The sequence below is a fragment of the Orycteropus afer genome, unplaced genomic scaffold (assembly GCF_000298275.1).
Source record: "Orycteropus afer afer isolate SDZICR_OR568_19922 unplaced genomic scaffold, OryAfe1.0 scaffold00429, whole genome shotgun sequence".
Classification (NCBI taxonomy): domain Eukaryota; kingdom Metazoa; phylum Chordata; class Mammalia; order Tubulidentata; family Orycteropodidae; genus Orycteropus; species Orycteropus afer.
In genome coordinates, this window is record NW_006922016.1 from 736,911 (window position 1) to 758,774 (window position 21,864).

Consider the following 21,864-nt stretch of genomic DNA (forward strand, 5'->3'; position numbering starts at 1 on the left):
TGCTGAACTTCCATTTGAAAATCAGTCCATCCTTCCCTCCCTCTTCCCTGCTTTGTTATTGTTGTTAGGTGTCATTGAGTCAGTTCCCACTTACAGCGATCTAACGTACATCATAATGAAACACTGCCTGGTCTTTCAGCATCCTCACAGTCTTTGCTGTGGTTGAGCACATCATTGCAGCCACTGTGTTGAGGCTGCAGTGTTGTTGCATCTTGTTGAGGGTCTTCCTCTTTTTTGCTAATCCTCTACTTTACCAAGTTTGATACTGTTCTTCAGGGAATGGTCCCTTCTGAAAACATGGCAAAGTAGGTGAGACAAAGTCTGGCCATTCTTGCTTCTAAGGAGCAGTCCTGCTGCGCTGTTTCTAAGACAGATTTGTTCATTCTTCTGGCAGTCCGTGGTATTTTCAGTATTCTTTGCCAACACCCCAATTCAAATGCATCAATTCTTCTTCAGTCTTCCTTATTCATCATCCAGCTTTCACATATACATGAGGCGATTGAAAATACCATGGCTTGGGTCAGGCCCACTTTAGTCTTTAAAGTGACATCTTTGCTCTTTAGCACTTTAAAGAGGTCTTTTGCAGCAGATTTGCCCTGTATGATATGTCTGATTTCTTACTACTGCTTCCATGGGTGTTGATTGTGGATCCAAGTAAAATGAAATCCCTGACAACTTCAGTCTTTTCTCTGTTTATTGTGATGTTGCTTACTGATCCAGTTGTGAGGATTTTTGTTTTCTTTATATTGAGGTGTAAACCATTCTGAAGGCTATAGTCTTTGAGCTTCATTGGTAAGTGCATCAAGTCTTCCTCACTTTCTGCAAGCAAGGTTGTGTCATCTGCATGTTACAGGTTGTTAATGTGTTTTGCTCCAATCCTGAAGTCACTTTCTTCTTCATATCGTGAAACTTCTTGCATTATTTGCTCACAAGTATAGTGAAAGGATACAACCCTGACACACACCTTTCCTGATTTCAAACCATGCAGTATCCCCTTTTTGTGCACAGACGGCCATGCAGTTTTCCCTTGTAGTGTTCAAATCTGTACATAGCCTCTTGTTCTGTGTACTGATTTCTCATGAACACAATTAAGTGTTCCAGAAATCCCATTCTTCACAATGTTATCCATAATTTGTTATGATCCACACAGTTGAATGCCTTTGCATAGTCAATAAAACACGGGTAAACATCTTTCTGGTATTCTTTGCTTTCAGCAAATATACATCTGACATGAGAAATGATACCTCTCATTCCACGCACTCTTCTGAATCCAGCTTAAATTTCCATCAGTTCACTGTCAATATACTGCTGCAACTATTTTTGAATTATCATTGCAAAATTTTACTTGCGCATGATATTAATGCTGTTGTCCAATAATTTATGCATTCTGTTGGATCACCTTTCTTTTGAATGGGAACAAATATGGATCTCTTCCAATCAGTTGGCCAAGTAACTGTCTTCCAAATTTCTTGGCATAAACAAGTGAGCACCTCCAGAGCTGTATCGATTTGTTGAAACATCTCAGTAGGTGTTCTGTTGATTCCTGGGGCCTTGTTTTTCATCAATCCCTTCCGTGCAGCTTGGACTTCTTCCTTCAGTACCATCGGTTCTTGATCATATGCTACCTCCTGAAAAAGGTGAACGTCAACTGATTCTTTTTGGTACAGTGAGTTTGTATATTCCTTCCATTTTCTTTTAATGCTTCCTGTATCATTCAGTATTTTGCCCATAGAATCCTTCAATACTGCAAATGAAGTTTGATTTTTTTCCCTTCAGTTCTTTCAGCTTGAGAAATTCCTCCTTCCATATTATTTAACCCAGACATAAGATCATTTTACTTGTGATGCTTATTTTTTCATTGACATATCTGCCACTGATTCATTTACTTTAGCACTATTTTTTATTTTTAAATATTTGGCCCATTGACTATTTCACTAAGAAAAGATTACTTCCAGCATTATACTTTATTACTCTGTTATCCTCATATCTCACCTGCTTACCCCATCCCCCTTTCCCCTTGGGGTCTTTGGTGAGCAGCAAGAATTAGCAAAGTAGATAAACTTGGCAGTATAGCCCTGGAACTTCACATGATTTTGACAGTGGACTTGAGGTTCTTCTCACTGAGTTTTCTGCCCTTTTCCTTTCTTCTCTGGTCCCCTGTCCCCCTCAGTTTCTCTCCTGCCTCCCCACCACTCTCTAGGCACCCTCCACCTGTCTGCCCCTGCTTATCTTATATTGGCAAACACCTCACTTGAAGTCTCCAGACTATTCTGGGAGCTTATTAACAAATCACCTCAGATTCTCCTGACTCATGTTACAGTTGCCGGGCTCTTCAGAAGGACTCGGGAGTCTCTATTTTAGAGACCTGCTATATTTCAGCACCTCTTGTCTCTGCTAGACTTCTCACTTACCTCTCTTGATAATGCATCAGAGGAACTCCAGGCTTCACTGTTTTGTCCCTGGGAAATAGGCCGGTGGAAATTCATGAGGCCTTTGACTTTTACAGCCTTTGACTATAGTCTGACTTACAGCCTGGGAAGACTCCCTAGGTGATGCAAATGATTAATGCACACGCTGCTAACTGTGAAGGTTGGTGGCTCAAGGCCACCCAGAGGTGCAGCAAAAGAAAGTCCTAGTGATCTACATCTGAAAAATTAGCCATTGAAAATCCTATGAAGTGAAGTGGTACTCTGATACACACGGGGCCACCATGAGTTGGAATCAACTCGATAGCACATGATTATAGACTGGTAGGTGGTCTGGGTGTCCAGTAGGAACATGGCAGAAAGAGCTGAGAATAAATCTTCCATCTACGTGCTACCTTGTCATTGACTCCTAGGATTAGTGAGAAAATTAGCCTTTTATTTATTTTTTTCAATTAAATTTGTGGGGAATTGTTATTACATCTACTATCAGGAAGGGTCGCTGTGAGTCAGATCCAACTTGACAGCAGTGAGTTTGGTTTGGTTTTTTGGTATTTTTGATAAGAAGCTCTGGAAGTGTAGTGCCTAAAGCATTTCACTGTTAACCAGAAGGTTGGTAGTTCAAACCCACCAGCTGCTCTGCAGAAGGAAGATGGGGCAATCTACTTCCATAAGATTTACTGCCTTGGAAACCCCGTGGGGGTCACTATGAGTCAGAGTTGACTCAATGGCAGTGAGTTTGAATTTTGAGTTTGATGCCTTTGATGCTTTTTTTCTTTACACTTTTTTTTTCTAATTAAAGCAAAGTTCAAATGCATACAAAAGGAGTCAAAAAAGTTTTGAGAACTGTCTCCTGTAACCCAGCTTCAACAACTATAAATCATACCCAGTCTTGTCCCATTTATACCCCTACCCACTTCTCCTCCTTCCATATTATTTCAAATAAAATACCAGACATAATATCCTTTCATTTGTGATGCTTGTTTTTTGATTAATGTATCTGCTGCTGATTCATTTCCTATAGCACTTTTTTTGTTTTTTAAACATTTGGCCCATTGATATTTTCTGTAAGCAAGGGTTACTTCCAGCATTATACTCTTTTACTCTGATATCTTAATATTTTCTTAAGATCTTGAGAATAAATACCTGGAGTAACTTTTTGTTGTCATTGCTGTATAGAAGCTGACCTATAAAATTTTCAATTTCTCTGAATTTTTTTGGCTTACCCCATAGGGATTTTTGTTTTATTTTGTTTTTGTTATTGTTGCCCTTCAAAATGACAGTTCTATCTTTATCTGTATGAGAGAGTACTTCATAGATGCAATATTCAAGAATTGCTGCTTTAAGAAAATAAAATATGATCTGGTTCTCTGAGAAAATATTGAAGAAGTTAACTTCAGAGTTTCCAAATGCTTTTATTAATAATTTATCTTTTTTTCCCTGAGTGAAACTGGGCCAATTATAACCGAGTACCCCTGAGGGTTTTTTTATTTTTTAAAATGTTGGCTGCTCAGTTATACATTAAATTCAAAACCTGATTTCACTATCCTGTTTGAATTAAGGGTGAGGCGCTCAGGCAAATTTTGGTCAACCGTTACTATGGAAACATCAGACCTTCAGGAAGAAGAGAGAGCCTTACCAGCTTTGGCAATGGCCCGCTGTCACCAGGAGGATCCAGCAAACCTGGGGGAGGAGGTAGGCTGTGTGGTGTGCTGATAAGCTGCATGTGTGAGTTGAGTATGTCACATGAGCATTGCATGTTTCTGCAGAACAGGTTGAAACTCTTTTAACAGATAAATTTGGGTTGCAGGTATAATTTTAGCAGCTTGTTTTGTCTTTGGACTGCCGTCAAATTGACATCTAAAAATATTTTCCTATAAAATAACATTTCCCTGCAATTAGATACTGGCTAAATCTTTTACCCCTCTTTCCCATGCAATGACCCTTTTGGTGGTATTTGAATGAACTTGATTTTATTCATATTTTCCTGTGGTCATTAGGACTGTTGTCTTCTCTTAAGATGGCAATGATATTGGCAGTGAGAATGGTGAAAAACTACCATTTATTATGTACTTACTGGGTGCCAAGTGCTTTCTTAAGTGCCAAAGGTTTACATCCTTTATCTCATTTTTTCTTCCACGTTACCCATTTTATGGTAGGTACTGTTCTTATCCCAGGGACTCTCTGGGTGGTGCAAATAGTTAGCCTGCTCAGCTGCTAACTAAAAGGTTGGAAGTTCAAGTCTGTCCAGAGACACCGTGAAAAAAAGTCTGGCCCTGGTGATCGATTTCTGAAAAACCAGCCCCTAATCCCAAGGAGCACAGTTCTTTTCTGACATACAGAGTCACCATGAGTCAGAATTGACTCAATGGCAATTGGTTTTTATTGTGATCTCAGTTTAATCGAGGAAACTTGTTAGTGCCTGGTCTGTGATTTGACCCTCTTATGTATAATTCCAAAGACCCTGCTATGTGCCACCCCAGTCTTGTAGGGAGTTTACTAAAAAAAAAAAAAAAAAACCCTTGTACAGAGTGCTAAAATAGATCTTTAAAGGTGTTCCTTTGTACACAATTGTTGTTGTTGTTGTTATGTGCCGTCGAGTCAGACCCGACTCATAGCGACCCCTCCTTGGGTTTCCGAGGCAGTATCACTACGGAAGTAGATTGCCCCATCTTCCTTCTGAGAAGTGGTTATACACAATTACAGGTAAAAAAAATTGCAAAAATGTTTAACTCCTCTGTGGGTCTTACATGTTGTTGTTGTTGTTGTTTGCCATCGAGTCGGCCCCGACTCATAGCGACCCCTCCTTGGGTTTCTGAGGTAGTATCACTGTGGGTCTGTGGGTCTCATGTAGTTTAGGTTTTAAGGTGGGCCAGTGGACAGCCTCAGTGAGCTCAGGGCTCACAGCCCACATGTGAGTTGCCTAATTCCCTATTTTATAATAATGATGACAGTTGGGAAGCTTCAGAACCTCAGTGGGTTCTGTGGGTAGCACAAAAATACTGAGTTAGTATTCAATAAACTTGTCCTAGTAACTTCTAGGGAAGGATCTTGGATTTATCAGCAGATAACTTTCAGTGTAGTTGCTCAGTTTGTGAAACTGTGCAGGCCTCAATGATGATGTGGTTCTGAGAGCATCTCAGAGACAGGGCCACTGCAGCTCTCCATCCAGTGCTCGCCAGGGAGTCTTACTCAGAAGTTCCTTGCACAGATCACTCAGTGAGTATGTGAGGCCTGTGGGAGGCTTCAGGAGGGGGACTTGGAAATGCATTAAAGACCCATCCTGCTTCAGCAAGCTATAAGAGAGAAGATATGCAACCCGCTTTTCTACCTGGTGCTGTGGCTGTAAGGGCAGAGTTGAGGGTGAGCACCTAAGGGAGGTGGCATTTGAACAGAGCTGCAGGGAATGGCTGATAGATGAGTTTTCCACTTTCTGAAATTGATCAGCCCCGCTCCCCAGGTATGGGAAAGTTCTGGTTATTGCCATCAATAACACAAGCAAGTTCTTAAGTATGTAGTTTCTAAACACAGTATTCATTCCACTAAATGCCATAGGCCCTCTCTGCTTAAGAATATTCATCTTAAACTCAGTGAGGATAGGCATTTCCCATCCCCAGTTTTTACCTCCAGGTGGCACGCTCTGAGTAAATATTTGTTGAATGAATGAAAGAACAGATAAATTATGTGAAAGAATGAGTTTGGGCTAGGATGAGTTTGCGAGTTTGTTAGAAAGTCATCTACCCTTATAGACATAGGCTGTGGTTTTATAGGACTGCTCTATGGAGTGTTTAAGTTTGGTTTATCTCTTGAACTCAAATCAGTTCTTAATAATTTTGCCCCAAGCCAGTATATTTTAATGTTATGGGATGACTTTACGTCCACACTGGAAATATTTCATTCTTCTTTCATCCTCGTGAGTACATTCCATGTGGAGTTGTGACCAGGTTAGAAAATGTAATACAGGTAAAGTGCTTAATGCTTAAGCATTGGTACATAATAAGTATGCAATGAGTGTCAGCTGCTCTGATAGTGGTTAACAAAAACAACGTTCCATCTTCTAGGAGGAGGATCTGGGTCCAGCTCCATGAGCAGAGGTGAGATGAGCCTGGCTGAGGTTCAGTGCCACCTCGACAAGGAGGGAGCCTCCAATCTGGTCATTGATCTCATAATGAATGCATCCAGTGACCGAGTATTCCATGAAAGCATTCTCCTGGCCATTGCCCTTCTGGAAGGAGGCAACACCACCATACAGGTAGGAGGGCAGCATGGCCAGTGTCTTGGCAGGGTGGGCAGAGAATCTGTTCTGGGAGCCAGATAGCCAGGTGGTGCTGAGACTCTTCCAAAAAAGAATTCTCATTCTAAGAGAATAAGATTGGTGTATTACCCAAGATTCCACTGTTCTGAAAAACAAATTCTGTTGATTTCTTGTTGTAATCATCCCACCATGATTTAGACTTGGTTTCAAAATGTGAGTTACATTTGAAAACTGATGAGATAATGAGGATAGGCAAAGGAGATCAACTCAGAGTCTGGAGCATAGTAGGTACCTCAGAAATGTTTGTTGAAAGAATAATCAAATGAAGTATACTTACAGTTTTAAACGAAGATCACAGCATAACCAGAAAGGAGTCTGGACTGTGTGTGCTTCTTAGAAGATTTAATTTTAAATCTATAGACACTGCAGCTGTTGTTCACTATAAATTTCTCTGCCTTTAAACTGCAAAGTTTAGTAAAACCCAACCAGTGTGAAGTAATAAGGAACAAGCCAGGCTAAGTCAGTCAAAGATGAGTACGTGATTTTTTGTTAGCTGAGTGTGGTACATATTTAAAAATAATAACAAAAACTAGAATTCTTGGTAGCAGTCCTTAAAGAAGCTATTTTAATAATATATAAGTAACAAATGTAACTTTTATGTAGAAATAGCATTTGAAGTGATGCCTTTAAATATTTTAATAGCTCTTTCATAATGCACTCTTTGTTCTTTGTTGACTTTCTGAATAAGTGTTTTTTATGTGTATGCCAACATATAACATACATGTTATATATATATATATATATGTAATGAGATAAAATTCACATACCATAACATTTTCCTTTATTTGACTTGACATCATATTCTTGGCCTTAAATTTAAACTCAGAGTCTGCATTAATGAAGGCTTGGTTCTTTGTGTAAACTGGGAAAAAGTGTTCTTCCTGTGGGTATCTGCAGCCCTGGGCCAAGGCACCTGGCTTGGCAAGAGAAGCCCAGGTTGGATATCCGCTCCCTTACTCCTCCAGCCAGGTGTCCTATGCCTTGCACAGCCACCTGCATGGTCCTTTCTTCTCACCCTCCCGTCCCCACTTGCCCCAACACACACTTTTAAAGTTCATTGTTTTGCAGTGCATTAAGTTGAAATTGTGATAATGAGTTAGTTACCTCTGCTGATGACAAAGTCCAGTGCTTGTTTGCGTTGTCTCATGGGCACAAGAATTGTAACCTGTTGGAACTTCTGTTGGGTTCTGTCACATGGGAGTCTAACCAGGAGTTCAGATGGGTCCTATGGTCCTTCTTGGCATTATTAGGATGTTGCCAAACTACTGCTGTATTCCTGATGGCTGGACCCATGGTCTGGGACAGAAACAGCTCTGAGGCACTCCTTGCTATTGACCCACACACTTTCCTGTGGGTTTAGATCAATTGAACAAAATATTTACTGTGTATTTTCTATATATGTGGTGCTATTTGAGGGTCTGTGGGGCAATGCTTTCCAGATACTGAAATCAGTTGGTCTATGAGAATTTTCTCCAAGTATAGCCAATTGTGAAAAAGTAGTTGAATGTAGTGAGTTTTTCTTAAACCATATGTGTTCAGTTTTAATGACTATTTGACTGTTTTTTTCCTGAGATGATATATGCTTTAATTGTTTTTAAGCTCTGATCTTTTTTATTTAGGAGCTCTGGTGGTACAGTGGCTAAGTGCTTGACCACTAACTAAAAAGTTGGTAATTCGGATAGGATTCACTCCCAAGGACTGGCTCTCAGTCCAACAATAGAGAGACTTACATGCAGAACACACAGCCCAGGGCGATGCACCCACCTACTACTCTATGGAGATACACCGCCTGGAGCAATTGGTCATGGGGCGCCAGAAGGGCAGCATTCACATGGAGGGAAAGCTGGACAGACAGGAGTGCACAACTAAGAAGGGCACAGCGATGGAGGGGTCACAGGGAATGGAGAGGGGGAGAGTGGGTTAGGATTGGAGGTGGTAATCGGGGAGTGAAACCAAATATACACGAACTGTTGAATGTAAAACAAATTCTGTTCTGTAAATTTACACCCAAAGCATAATTAAAAAAAAAAAGTTGGTAATTCAAACCTACCAGCCACTCCATGGGAGAAAGATGAGGCGGTCTGCTTCTACAAAGTTTTACAGCCTTGGAAACCCTGTGGAGCAGTTCTACTCTGCACTATAGGGTTGCTATGAGTCAAAATCTGCTTGACAGCAACTGGTTTTAGGTTTTTATCTTTTATTTAATAAATTGTTAATGATAGTGGATGATATAGTTCTGTTTTCTTTCCTGAAATTCTTTATTGTCCAAATCCGACCCACTGCCATAGAGTCGATTCCAATTCATAGGGGCCCTATAGGACAGAGTAGAACTGCTCTTTAGGGTTTCCAAGGCTGTAAACCTTTGTGGAAGCAGACTGCCTCATCTCTCTCCCATGGAGCAGCTGATGGGTTCAAACTGCTGACCTTTTGGTTACCAGCTAAATGCCTTAACCATTATACCACCAAAGCTCCTTATTGTCCAAATAAAAGATTGGAAATCCCTCTCTTCCCCCTTTGTTTTGTTATTTTGAAAATCTTGACTAATTTGAGAAATCCCAGAATCCCAGAAGCTTGGTCTTCAAGACATTGATTACCTTGCAGGGTACTTATACATGTGCATAAGAAACTATCTCAAGAGTGATGTTAGTGCCATCTACGTGGACAAAATGGTATTATGGAGCCTTTAGGGAAGAAGTAATGACATCTATGTTGTTGTTGTTGTTGTTAAGTGCCGTCAAGTCATTTCCGACTCATAGCAACTCCATGCACAGCAGAACGAAACACTGCCCGATCCCGCGCCAGCCCCACAATCCCTTCTATACTTGAGCCCATCATTGCAGCCACCGTGTCAATCTATCTCGTTGAAGGCCTCCCCCTCTTTTGTTGACCCTCCACCCTATCAAGCATGACATCCTTCTCCAGGGAATGGTCCCTTCTTACAACATGACCAAAATAGGTGAGACGAAGTCTGGCCATTCTTGCTTCCAAGGAGCATTCTGGCTGCACTTCCTCCAGGACAGATCTGTTAGTTCTTTTAGCAGTCCATGGTACTTTCAGCATTCTTCGCCAGCACCACAACTCAAAAGCATCAACTCTTCTTCAGTCTTCCTTATTCATTGTCCAGCTCTCACATGCATACGAGGCGACTGGAAATATCATGGCTTGTGTCAGGCTCACCTTAGTCCTCAACATCTATGTTAGGAGTTTGTAAATGGTTTTTCGATGAAATAGGTTTTGGAGGATGAGTATGAGATTGAAAAGTGGTATTTGAGCATGGGGCGTGGGGAAGTTCAGTCATACTACATGTAGAGGAGGCACAGATGTGCAGACACAGTTGGTATGTTCAGAAAACAGGGATGAATGAGGTCCTCTAGACTAAAGAACACATGGAGTGGGAAAGATGAAAAGGGACCAACAGTGAAAGTTAGGGTTTGTTTTCAGTAGTCAGGCAGCAATCCAAGCTATGATCCAACTCGAAGCTATGATTAGGTCTTGATTCCAGTGGCATATGCCAGCTAATGTGAAAAAGCAGGGCCCAGAGCAGACAGTTCAATAATTGGTTAATCAGCAATGATTTAGGGGGGAGCTCGTGATAGTCTGAACTCAAAACACATCTCTGATGAAAGAGGTCACAGACTGGAAGAGAGTATTTTCTAGGAGGGGCACAAGGGAGCTTCTTGGGATACTGGAAATAACTCCACATCTTAGGCTTGATGGTGGTTACATAAAACCACGAGCCATGGAGTTGACTCCAACTCATGGTGACCCCATGTATGTCAGAATAGAGCTGCTCTCTATATGTTTTTCAATGGGTTGTTTTTCACAAGTATATCTTTAGTTCGTTCTTCTCAGGTGCCTCTGAGTAGACTCAGACATCCAACCTTTCAGTTAGCAGCTGAGTATGTTAACCGTTCTTACCACCCATGAACTCAGGTGGTTACATGAATGTGTGTATACTTAAAACTTAGTGATACATACACATAAAATTGCTGTGTTTTACTGTATATAAGATATATCCCAATAAAAATGAAAAAAAATCCCTGGCAGAGAATAATGGCCAGTGTGGGGGATATGGATGAGGTAAGGATCAGCTCCCTTAACTCTCGCTACCTGAGTCCATTTAGCAGCCGCAGTTAGATGTGGGAGATGTGGTCAGAGGTCCAAGGTGACTCTTGAGGCTCCGAGTCTTTGTGTGTCTTGAGACACACAAAGACCTCACTGAGGAGTAAGTTAGTGTGGAGTGGGTCCACAGGCCATGACACCACCTGTACTGAGTTAAAGTATGAAGTTCTGGCGAAATGCAGTGTTTTTCACAGCATACTCCTGATGGTGATTGCAAGCTGCACAGAAGCTGTTTTTCCTTCAAGTTCTTTATCTTGTAAAGTAATTATGAATATTAGTTTCATGTTTTCACACATTTATTACTCATATGCTCAGACTCCAGATGAAATGCCACGATGGAGTTACAGTAGTTCAGCCTCTTAGAGAGGAAAGTTGTTTTCTCTTGAGGGAGCTGGTGAACTCATGAGTGGGGTGGGCTTGGATTTCATTTCATGGCCTGGAGGCATCCCTGCCAGGGAGGAGATCACACACTGACGTGTGTCTGTCTGTCAATCTGTCTCTCTCACCTTCCTTCTGTGACCTTTCAGGACCCAGTCTAATCCATTGGAGGCCTGTTGGTCCAGGAAAATTTCATCTGGTCTAGAGTTGACTGATGTGGGCCACCTTGGCCTGGAGCTTCTCTTTCTCTGAAGAAAATGATGTGGAACTAGGATTGTTTCTGAGGCCAGTTAAGGACAGGAACCCTGTAGCCCCAGGGGGAGTGATTCACCAAGTCTCGACTGGCTTTAGAGAAGCCGGTTCAAAGTAGTCAATGACCAGCTGGAAAGTTAGTCTGAGTTGGGTTAAGACTGCAGTTGTGGCTGTTAATGATTGCTGAAATGCTGTGATCCATTAAAGGCCGGGGCAGTTCCAGCTGGAGCTTGCTCCCCATTATCACTTCCTGTTCAACATGACATCTTTATGGTTTCAGGAAGGGAAATTGGTCTGTGGTCAGGTGGGCCTTCTTAGATTTATGTTCCAAATGACAGATGGTAGAAAGGGCAACTGCAGGGAAGCGTGCAGGGCTAAATGGTTCCAGAACTGTATGTTGTCTGTCCAGGAATAGGACTGCAAAGGAGCCTTACTTTTAATAGCACCTCTCTCAACATGCTTCGGGAGCTCTGGTAGCATGACTGCTAACCAGAAGACTGGTGGTTCAAACCCACCAGCTACTCCTCGGAAGGTAGATGGGGCAATCTACTTCCGTAGTAATACTGCCTCGGAAACCCAAGGAGGGGTCGCTATGAGTCGGGTCCGACTCGACGGCACATAACAACAACAACAACATGCTTCACATGGAGAAGAGGAATGAGACCCACACTTGAGCCCAGTTTTATGTGGGGTTAGGGAAGTTTTCCCTGAGTTTCTGTTCCCGTGTCTTTCAAGTGGGGGACATAAATGGACTCTTGGGTCCCTTCCAGCTTTGAATCGGGATGCTTTAGCAATTAATAGGTATTTTTGCAGGATTTCTTACAACCCAGTAGTGCTGGTTCTGCTTCTGAAGTCTTCCTGACCTGTGAAAATAATTATTAGAAATAATAGTGACCGAGTAAAGAAACATAGAATGAAATACTACTCAGCAATAAAAAGGAATGAACTATTGATATACACTATTGTGAATTGAATTGTGTCCCCCCAAAGTATGTGTCAACTTGGCTGGACCATAATTCTTAGTGGTTTGGCAGTTACATAATAATGTAATCATCATCTATGATGTGTTCTGATGTGATCAGTCAATCAGTTGTAGGGGGATTAGAGTAGGATATAACACCTTACTCAAATCACAAACCTGATCTGATGTAAGGGGAGGTTCTTTGGGGTGTGGCCTGTGCCACCTTTTATTTTACAAGAGATAAAAGGAGAAAGAACTGAGCAGAGAAGAGGAACCTACTACCACCAAGAAAGAAGAGCCAGGAGTGGGGTACATCCTTTGAACCCAGGGTCCCTGTGTTGAGAACCTCCTAGACTCAGGAGAAGATTGGTACCAACACACATGGAGATTTCTAAGGAACATCAGGTTCCAGGTATTAAAAGGAAATGAGGATCTTCCTTCTCAACTGTGAGCTGATGGAGAGAGAAAGCTTTCCCCTAGAGCTGGTGCCCTAAATTTGGACCTCTGGCCTCCTAGCCTGTGAGAAAATAAACTTCTGTTTGTTAAATCTGTCCACTTGTGGTATTTCTGTTACAGCCAAACCAGAACCAAAAAGAGGAGCTCTAGTAGCATAGTGCCTAAGACATTTGACTGCTAACAGAAGGCTGGAGGTTCCAGCCCACCAGCCACTCATCGGAGGGAAGACTGGGCAATCAATTTCTGTAGAGATACTGCGTCAGAAGCCCAAGGAAGGGTCACTATGAGTTGGAACTGACTCTATTAAAGCAGCACTAGATATCCAAGAGACATACAATAACTTGGATGCATCTCAAAGGCATGAGGCTGAGTGAAAAAAAGCCAGTCTTAAAAGGTTACTGTGTTAGCTTCCTAAGACCGCCATAATGAAGTACCACAAAGTACACTGTTTTTATAAGAACAGAAATTTATTGGCTCACAGTTCTGGAGTCTGGTAGCTCAAATTCAGGATATTGGCAGGGCCATATTCTCTCTGAATGAAGTCTCTATGGGCTCTAGAGGAAGACGCTAGGCTCTGGTAGTCCAGGCATTCCTTGGCTTTTATTCATCTTCACATGGCCTTCTTCCCTCTGTCTTTCTGTGTCTCTTCTTTTATTTATAAGACCACCACTAAGATGGAATTAGGACACACTCTTCTCTACTATGACCTCATGTTAACTGATAACATTGTCGAAGACCCTATTTCCAAACAAGATTCACAGGTACCAGGGGTTAGGACTTCAACAAACCTTTTGTTGTTAGGTGCCATTGAGTCAATTCCAACTCATAGTGAGCCTGTGTACAATGGAATGAAACCCTGCCCTGTCCACATATCTTTTGGGAGAGGACACAATTCAGTGCATAGCAGTTGCATAGTGTATGATCATTTATATGACAGGAGAATGTGACTATAGACAGGAAGCATGAAGGAGTTTTTTGGGCAAAAGAACTGTCATGTAGCCTGATTGTAGTGGTGGTTACATGAATCTGTACATATATTAACATGTATAGAATTGAACAATAAAGTAGTCAGTTTTACCATGTGGTTTTTTTTTTTTGTGATTTGGGTGAAAGTTTACAGAGCAAATTCACTTTCTATACAGCAACTCACATACACTTTGTCTCATGACATTTACTGCAATTTCCCACAATGCAACAGCTCCCCTCCCACAGTTACCTGTTCCCTATGTCCTTCCCTTCCCTGCACTCCTGCCCCCAAGCTGTCTCCCTGTGCATATAGAGCCCTTCTATTCTCTCATGATTGATCTCTCCAAGAAGTGTATCTACCTAATGTAAATGTTCAGCTTCTCTGTCTGTCTTTTGTTTGGCTGGAAGCCACAGGAGTGGGTTCAATTCCAGACCTGAAGGGCAGCTAAGGGGCTATAGTCTCAGTGGTTCCATCAGGCTCCTATGTGGTAATTTTAAAAATTAAAAGTGAAAAACATGTTGGTCATAACCAATATTTACTTAGTGCTATCATGTGCCAGGAACTGTGTACTATGTTATTTAATTCTCACAATGTCTCTCTTAGTTAGGTGCAGTGATTATCCCTCCTAATTGATGAGGAAACTAAAATACAAAATGGTCAAGGAACTTGCTCCCAAATCAAGCGCTGAGTAGCAGAGCCAAGATTTGAACCAAGACAGTCTGGTGCCCAAAACTCCTTTTTTCTCGTAATAGCTTCATCCTTCAGGATGGTGATAAGGATCTGAGGGAGAGCAGAGTTGAAGGAGTTTTATTAGGGAAGATAACTTGGCTCTTTCTTTCAAGGTAAATGCTTGTCATCTACAAAGACAGAGGTCTTGGTGGGTCAGGGATGGATTCATGGTGGCAAGAGCTCAGTAGAAGATAAATGCAGCTAGTATTCACTTTCTGTTTGCTTGGTGATTTACTGTCTTTTCATGCAAGTTATTTCATTTGGGTCTCCCAGTTGCCCAGTGAACTATCGGGGCATGTATTAGCCCCATTGTAGAGATGAGAAAACAGAAACTGAGGGAGGGTTGTGACTAATAGACAAAAACTATGCTAAATATTAAGAAGCTCTGGAGGTATAGTGCCTAAGGCATTTGACTGCTACCCAGGAGGTTGGTGGTTCAAACCCACCAGTCAGTCTGCTGAAGGGAAACTGGGCAATCTACTTCAGTAAATATTTACCACTAAATATTATGTGCCTCTTATCTCTTACCACCATCCCCTTGTTTTAATTACCTAATGTTGTATAACAAACCACATGAAAACTTAATAGCTTAAAGCAACAACCATTTTTATATCTGTCATGATTCTGCATGTTAACTGGGCTCAAATGGGTGATTCTTTTACTTCATGTGATGTTGGCTGAGGCTGCAGTCACTTAGGGGTTGGTTGGGCTGAATGACCAAGATGGCTCACTTCTATGGCTCTGAGGGCCATTGGTGCTATTAGCTGGGGCTGTTGGTTGGTTTGCCTCAGTTATCATCCATATGGTCTTTCTACATTCCTTGGGCTTCTTGCAGCATGGAGGCAGAAGTGGAAGCTACCGGTCCTTTTAAGACCCGGCCTCACAATTCCTAGAATGTCACTTCTGCCACATTCTTTTTGTCAAAGCTAGTGATGAGACCAGCCCAATTTCAAAGGAGAAGAGCTCTACCTCTTCTTGGAAGGAGGGGCATGTGTGTAAAAGAAGAGAGGGGATCATTGGGAGCTACCTTTGGCACTGAGCTCCCCCACCTCCTGTTATAAAAGATCAAGTACCTACAATGGACTAGTTGAGGCTTTGGGCTGGGTGCTAGAACTGCAAAAAGGGAGACACCATTGTCTTTGCAACTGAGGATTCCAGTGTTCCTGGAAGTTCAATCCTATCTTTTTTTGGAAGTGTTGACTCATGCCTTTCCCCTTTTGGATGGGTATGTGAAAATTTAACCCTTATCTTGAGGATAAGGTCACCAGCAACTGCAGTTCTCCAGAAGTTGTAGATTTCATTGCCCAGGCCCTGGAAGATTCAATATATGGGAATCCATAAGTGATGACACACTTTGTTTGCAAGAACCTTCATGAAGAGAGTTTCCTCATTTATTCTGAAAATATGTCATCTATCACATCATCACCAAAAGCCTTGACATGTCTGGAAGCAAATGTAGGGTATTTCCCAGTCTGGCATAATAGGCTTCTAGGGATGGTGTCACCAAATCTTCCATCATCTTTTGTCCTGCCCTCGCTTCTCTGATCTTGATAATATCTGAGGATGGATATTACCTCCCATACATCTCCTACCTGGATGCCATCAAAGTAGTTCAGCTTGTATGTTGACTACTTTGCTTATAAGAACAAAGAGATGTTCTTGGATTCCCCAGATATGTGAGCCACATTGTCAAGCCTTGGGATCAGGGTTCTCTTTAAGAGTAACTCCTGCTTTCTTATTCCCTACTCTGACCCACCCTCTTCTTTCCAGCCCCCCAAACAAGTCTTCTCTTTCCTCTTGATGTTTTACAGCAAGTGGGAAACTATAAAATAAGCATTTGCTTATGAATTAATTTTTGGCAGACACGGGGCTCAGCAAGCCTCACGGCACTTTCATATCCGTCCTTCAAGTCCTTGCCAATTTCTGTGTTCCTTCCTCCTAAGATGCTCCCACCAGCACCCTGAGGGGTGGGGGTTCCCTCCGCTTCCTCCTCCCTGCAGGAGGCCAGAGCCAAAGCTGTCCTTATCAGGAGAAGAGGAGTAGAGTGTATATTTGAACATACCTAGTGTGTGTATATATGTGTGTGTGTGTGTGTGTGTGCGCGCGTGTGTATGTATATATGTATATATTTAAATAAACAAATACAGATGTATTGGGATATATGTGCTGATGTGACAATAAAGAATTTCATAGCAAATTAAAGGGATAGACATTTAAAAAAATAAAAATAAAAAATAACTAATTGCTTCCGGTTGCAGAAGCACAGTGAATTTTCTGTATCAAATGGCTCAGTGCAGCCCACAGCGATTGCTCTGCCAAGGCCTAGTCTACAGACACACCCAAGAAGGGTTTTCTTTTCTGCACGTACACAGAGGGAGATGGAAAATGTGAGAAGTGCTCCGTCAGGGAAACTGGCCTGCAAATTCAGCTGTGAGAGAGATTCCTAGTTCTCAGGGCCTTTCCCTCACCACACTCTTACTTTCCTAAGTTGGCTTTAGAAGTCAGCCCAAGAGCCAATATTAGATATGAAATCTCCCACCCCCTCCAGAAGCCACTGCAGAGCAAACCGTGGGAGGAGTATACTGATTTGGGTACCTCTGACCCCAATTAGCAGAGAGAGGAGGGCAGAAAGGGCAATTTACTTTGTCTTCTCTGGAAACGAAAGACCAGCTTGTGAGGAAGCTTGTCCTGGGTTTGTCAGGGCAGTCACAGGCAGAGGAGGGAAAGATTGGTGTTTGAGCAAGTTACGTAAAAGGGTGTTGTTTTTGGCAGAGTTGTCAGAAATGAGTCACTTCTGAGTGGTGTTTTCTAACCTCAGGTTTTATCCATGTGGGAAACAAGTTTAGCCAGCCATGAAGTCAGAGGGCCATTTTCTCCCCCGGAATGCCGGGTCTGGGGCACCATGGCCATTAAAGAAAGAGCAAGGCTGCTGGCATATCCCAGACTTCCCAGGGGACTCTGCCCTTCAGTTGAAGCCCTGAGGGGTTGGAATGGTTAAGCCATTCCAGCTTAGTTCAGGGAGGGATTCTGGAACCACCTGTTTGGGTACTTGCCCCCTTTTAAGAGAGATCCCCTAGAAGGAGTGCCTATCAGAGCTTGGCCTCTGGAGTCCTACACATTTGTTGTTAGGGATTGAATTTTATGTCCCCCAAAATATGTGTTGTAAATCCTAACCTCTAACCCCATGGTAGCATAGTGCCTAAGGCACTTGACTGCTGACCAGAAGGCTGGCGGTTCAAACCCACCAGCCACTCCTTGGAAGGAAGGTTGGGCATTCCTACTTCCGTAGTGATAATGCCTCAGAAACCCAAGGAGGGGTCGCTATGAGTCAGGGCCGACTCGATGGCAAATATCAACCCCATTTGAATACGGGTTATCTTTGTTATGTTAATGAGGCAGGATTAATATAGGGTATATCTTGAGTGAATCTCTTTTGAGATATTAAAGAGATTGAACAAGTGAGCAAAGCAGAGATGAGGGAAGACAGATACCAAGCCATAGGAAGGTAGGCAAAGAGCAGAAGCTTAAAGAGACAAGACCGTTCCTCCAGAGTCTACAGAGAAAGAAAGCCTTCCCCTAGGACCAGCACCCTGAATTTGGACTTCTAGCCACCTAAACTGTGAGAAAATAAATTTCAATTTGTTAAAACCTTCGATTTGTGGTATATATGTTATAGCACCATTAGATAACTAAGACGGAATTTAGTACTGGGAGTGGTTTGCTGCTCTAACAGATACCTAAGATGTGGAAATGGCTTTGGATGTGGGTAATGGGTAGAGGCTGAAAGAGTTTTAAGGTGCCTAATAGTAAAAGCCTAGATTATCTTGAAGAGATTGTTGGCAGAATTATGAATGTCAAAGGCAGTTCCTGTGAGGGCTCAGACGGAAATAAGGGGAGCTATAGAGAAAGTCTCTTTTGTCCTAGACAATGCATATGGCAACAGAATGTTGGCTGGAAATGTGGACATTAAATGTGCTTCTGGTGAGGCTTTAAAAGAAGGTGATGAACATGTGATTGGACAGTGGAGGAAGGATGATGCTTTTTATGCAGTGGCAAAGAACTTATATGAATTATCCAAATATGTGGTGGAAAGTAGAACTTGTAAGTAATGAATTTGAATCATCTGAGATTTTTAAGCAAGATCTTAAAAGGGCCATGTGGTTTCTCCTTGTCACTTAGTAAAATGCAAGAGGAAAGAGGTGGACTTAAAAGTGAAGTGTGCAAAATGAAAACAAACTTAAGATTTGGAAAATTCTGTTGTATAAACTAAAGACACATCCTAGAATGTTCACTAAGGATGTGGCTACAGAATCTTTTGTTAAAGAGATTATGCCTGTGACTGATGGATCTAACCAGCTACCATAGCAGAAAATCCCTCAGTTTAGACTGAAGAGGACAGAGAAAAAACAAAAGGAAAGAATGCTGTCTGCCTCTTAAAATTCTACAGGCAGGAAACAGGCCCTTCAAGAAAAGAACCGTCCCTGGGACAGCTTGGAGATCAGCAGAACTGTTGGAAGAAGCACAGGAAACAGGTCCTTCTTGGTTTCAAACGGGATGAGGTCACGGTCACCTGGATCTCAAGGGGTGAGACCAGAGTCTCCTAGGTTTCAAAGAGTCTCATCTTTGCTACTTCAGTTCCACAGTGTGGGGCTTCCATTAAGGTGTGCCAGAGTGATGGGCTGCCACCCAAAACTGAAAGGGTTGGGGTATCATGCCTAAGAGGCAGAAGAATGAGACCTGCTGGAGGCCAAGGTGTAGGGTTGCCACTCAGATGGACTTGGAGTATAGAGCTACGTAAAGCCAAAAGAGCAGTGTTGCCATACCACTCGGCCTTGAGGGCAAAGCTGAAATCCAAGGCCAGGGGGCTTCCACCCAGAATCTAGAAACGTGTCCAGCCCTTAGAGTCTGGAGGGCAGGGCTGTTGCTCAGATGGTCTCAGAGAAGACCTTGAGAGCTGTTGTAATTTGTTCAGCTGAGTTTCAGACTTGCTTGCAGCCTGTTGTCGCTGCTTTCCCTCCAATTTCCCCCGTTTGTATTGGAAATATCACTTCTTTCCCTCCAATTCCTCCCATTTGTATTGGAAATACACGTTGTGCCTGTTCCACTATCATACTTTGGAAGCAGATAATTTATATACTAGATTTCACAGGTTCACAGATGAAAACTTTTGACCTAGGGTGGAATTCACCTAAAGTCTCACCCATTTTTAAATGGGATTTAGATGATTCAGAAGATGAGATCTTAGATTTAGAGATGATTTAAGACTTTTGAGATGATGTGATAAGATGAATGTGTTTTGCATGTGGCAAGGGCATGCCTTTTGCATGTGGGGGGGGCAATGGGTAGAATGCTATAGAGTGAATTATGTCCCCCAAAAAATATGTGTTGTAAATCCTAACTTCTATGCCTGTGGTTATAATGCCATTTGGGAAAGGGTAGTCTTTGTTATGTTAATGAGTAGAATTAGCATATGGTCACTCTTGAGTCATATTAAACAAGACAGCAGAACAATGCCGCTCCCTGTGAAGGTAGCCCAGGAGCACTAGTATAGAGACAAGGATCTTCCTCTAGAGCTGATAGGGAAAGAAAGCCTTTCCCTAGAGCCAGCAACCATGAATTTGGATTTCTAACCTCCTTGGAAGGAAGGTTGGGCAATCTACTTCCATAGTGATAATGCCTCAGCAACCCAAGAAGGGGTCGCTATGAGTCGGGGCCGACTCGACGGCACATACAACAACACAACCTCCTAAAGTGTGAAAAAAAATTTTTGTTGTTAAAGCTATCCACTTGTGGTATCTGTGCTATAGCAGCACTAGATAATGAAGACATCTGCCTTGGGACCTGGATTCTGCCTCCTGCCAGCTGAGTGCCCTTGGATTTTCTGAGAATGACTTTGAAACTTAGTTTCCTCATTTGTGAAACCAAAAAAGCCAAACCTGTTGCTGTCAAGTTGATTCCAACTCACGGCAACCCCACGTGTTACAGACTAAAACTGCGCCATAGGGTTTGCCTGACTGATCTTAATGGAAGCAGATTGCTAGGCCTTTCTTCCACGGTGCTGCTGGGTGGTTTTTAATCACCAATTTAGGTTAGGACCTGAGTGAAAACCATTTGCTCTACCCAGGGACTGAAAAAAACATATTTTCTTCATGGAGTCATTGAGAGAATTAAACAAAATACCATGTGTGAACCACATGGGGGCCGGTACACACTGCAGATGTGTGAACTGCTGTGGCAAGACCTGACCTGGTGGGTGAAGAAGGCTGGGTTCTAGCCCTATCTCCACTTCTACCCCACCCCACCCCCAGTGTGAGGACACCAGTCCTGTGCTTTCACCCTCTTGGCCATTTTCCTGATCTGTGGATGAGCACAGTGACAGGACCACCTCACAGAGCTCCTGAGACAGTTCAACCAGGGACTTCACCAAAAGTGCTTAATACAGTGCCTGGCTCATAGAAAAATCTCATTGTGTGGTTGTTATTTTTGTAGATAATTTTTTAAATCTTTATTTAAAGACAGCTCTCAGGGTTTTTTTTTTCTTTTTCTGTCAGAAATCTTACTTCTGATATTTTGCTTTTGTATAGTGGTTGATGATCCAGTGGGCCTGTGGGTGGTCTGTTTTATGAATTTAACACTCAGTTTACCTAAGTCCCTTTTACTGTATATTTGAAACTATTTTAGGGTTCCAGAAGGTAGGAAACATTGCTTTAGAGTGTTGGTTACTTCCACGGACAGGAGTTGTGGCAAAAGCAGAAAGCTAATGTAATCCCTGGGAGCTCTGGTAGCATAGTGGCTAAGGCACTTGACTGCTAATCAGAAGGCTGGTGGTTCAAACTCACCAGCCACTCCTCGGAAGAAAGATGGGGCAATCTACTTCCGTAGTGATACTGCCTCGGAAACCCAAGGAGGGGTTGCTATGAGTCAGGTCTGACTCGACGGCACATAACAACAACAACAACAAATGTAGTCCCTTTGTGGTTTGAAGTACTCCCTGTCTCAGGATCTTTTCTTTGTTTTTGATCATCCCTTTGACATCGGCACCTTACTTCACTCCATTTCCAGGAAACTGGAGTGTTAATTGAACAAAAATATCTTATGATTATTGGTCTAGATCAAGGTCTTGAGGTGGAGACTCCAAATTCGGAAGTAGTGCTATTCTTGTAAATGTAAGACTTTTTCTAGAATGAACTCTCCTGCAGAAGAATCATTCATGCGCTTGTCCTGCTTGCCATTAGTGCCCCTCTACCAGTGATGGTAGGCA

General features: G+C 42.4%; 1 protein-coding gene across 1 annotated transcript in view; it reads left to right on the top strand.

The window, feature by feature from the left end:
- Positions 1–21,864, top strand: part of ITPR1 (inositol 1,4,5-trisphosphate receptor type 1) — a 471,939-nt gene that overhangs the window by 313,537 nt on the left and 136,538 nt on the right. The window contains exons 41-42 of the mRNA XM_042782721.1: positions 3,986–4,118; positions 6,485–6,675. Of these exons, the coding sequence (XP_042638655.1) occupies positions 3,986–4,118; positions 6,485–6,675 (324 nt within the window). The remainder of the gene's footprint in view (positions 1–3,985; positions 4,119–6,484; positions 6,676–21,864) is intronic.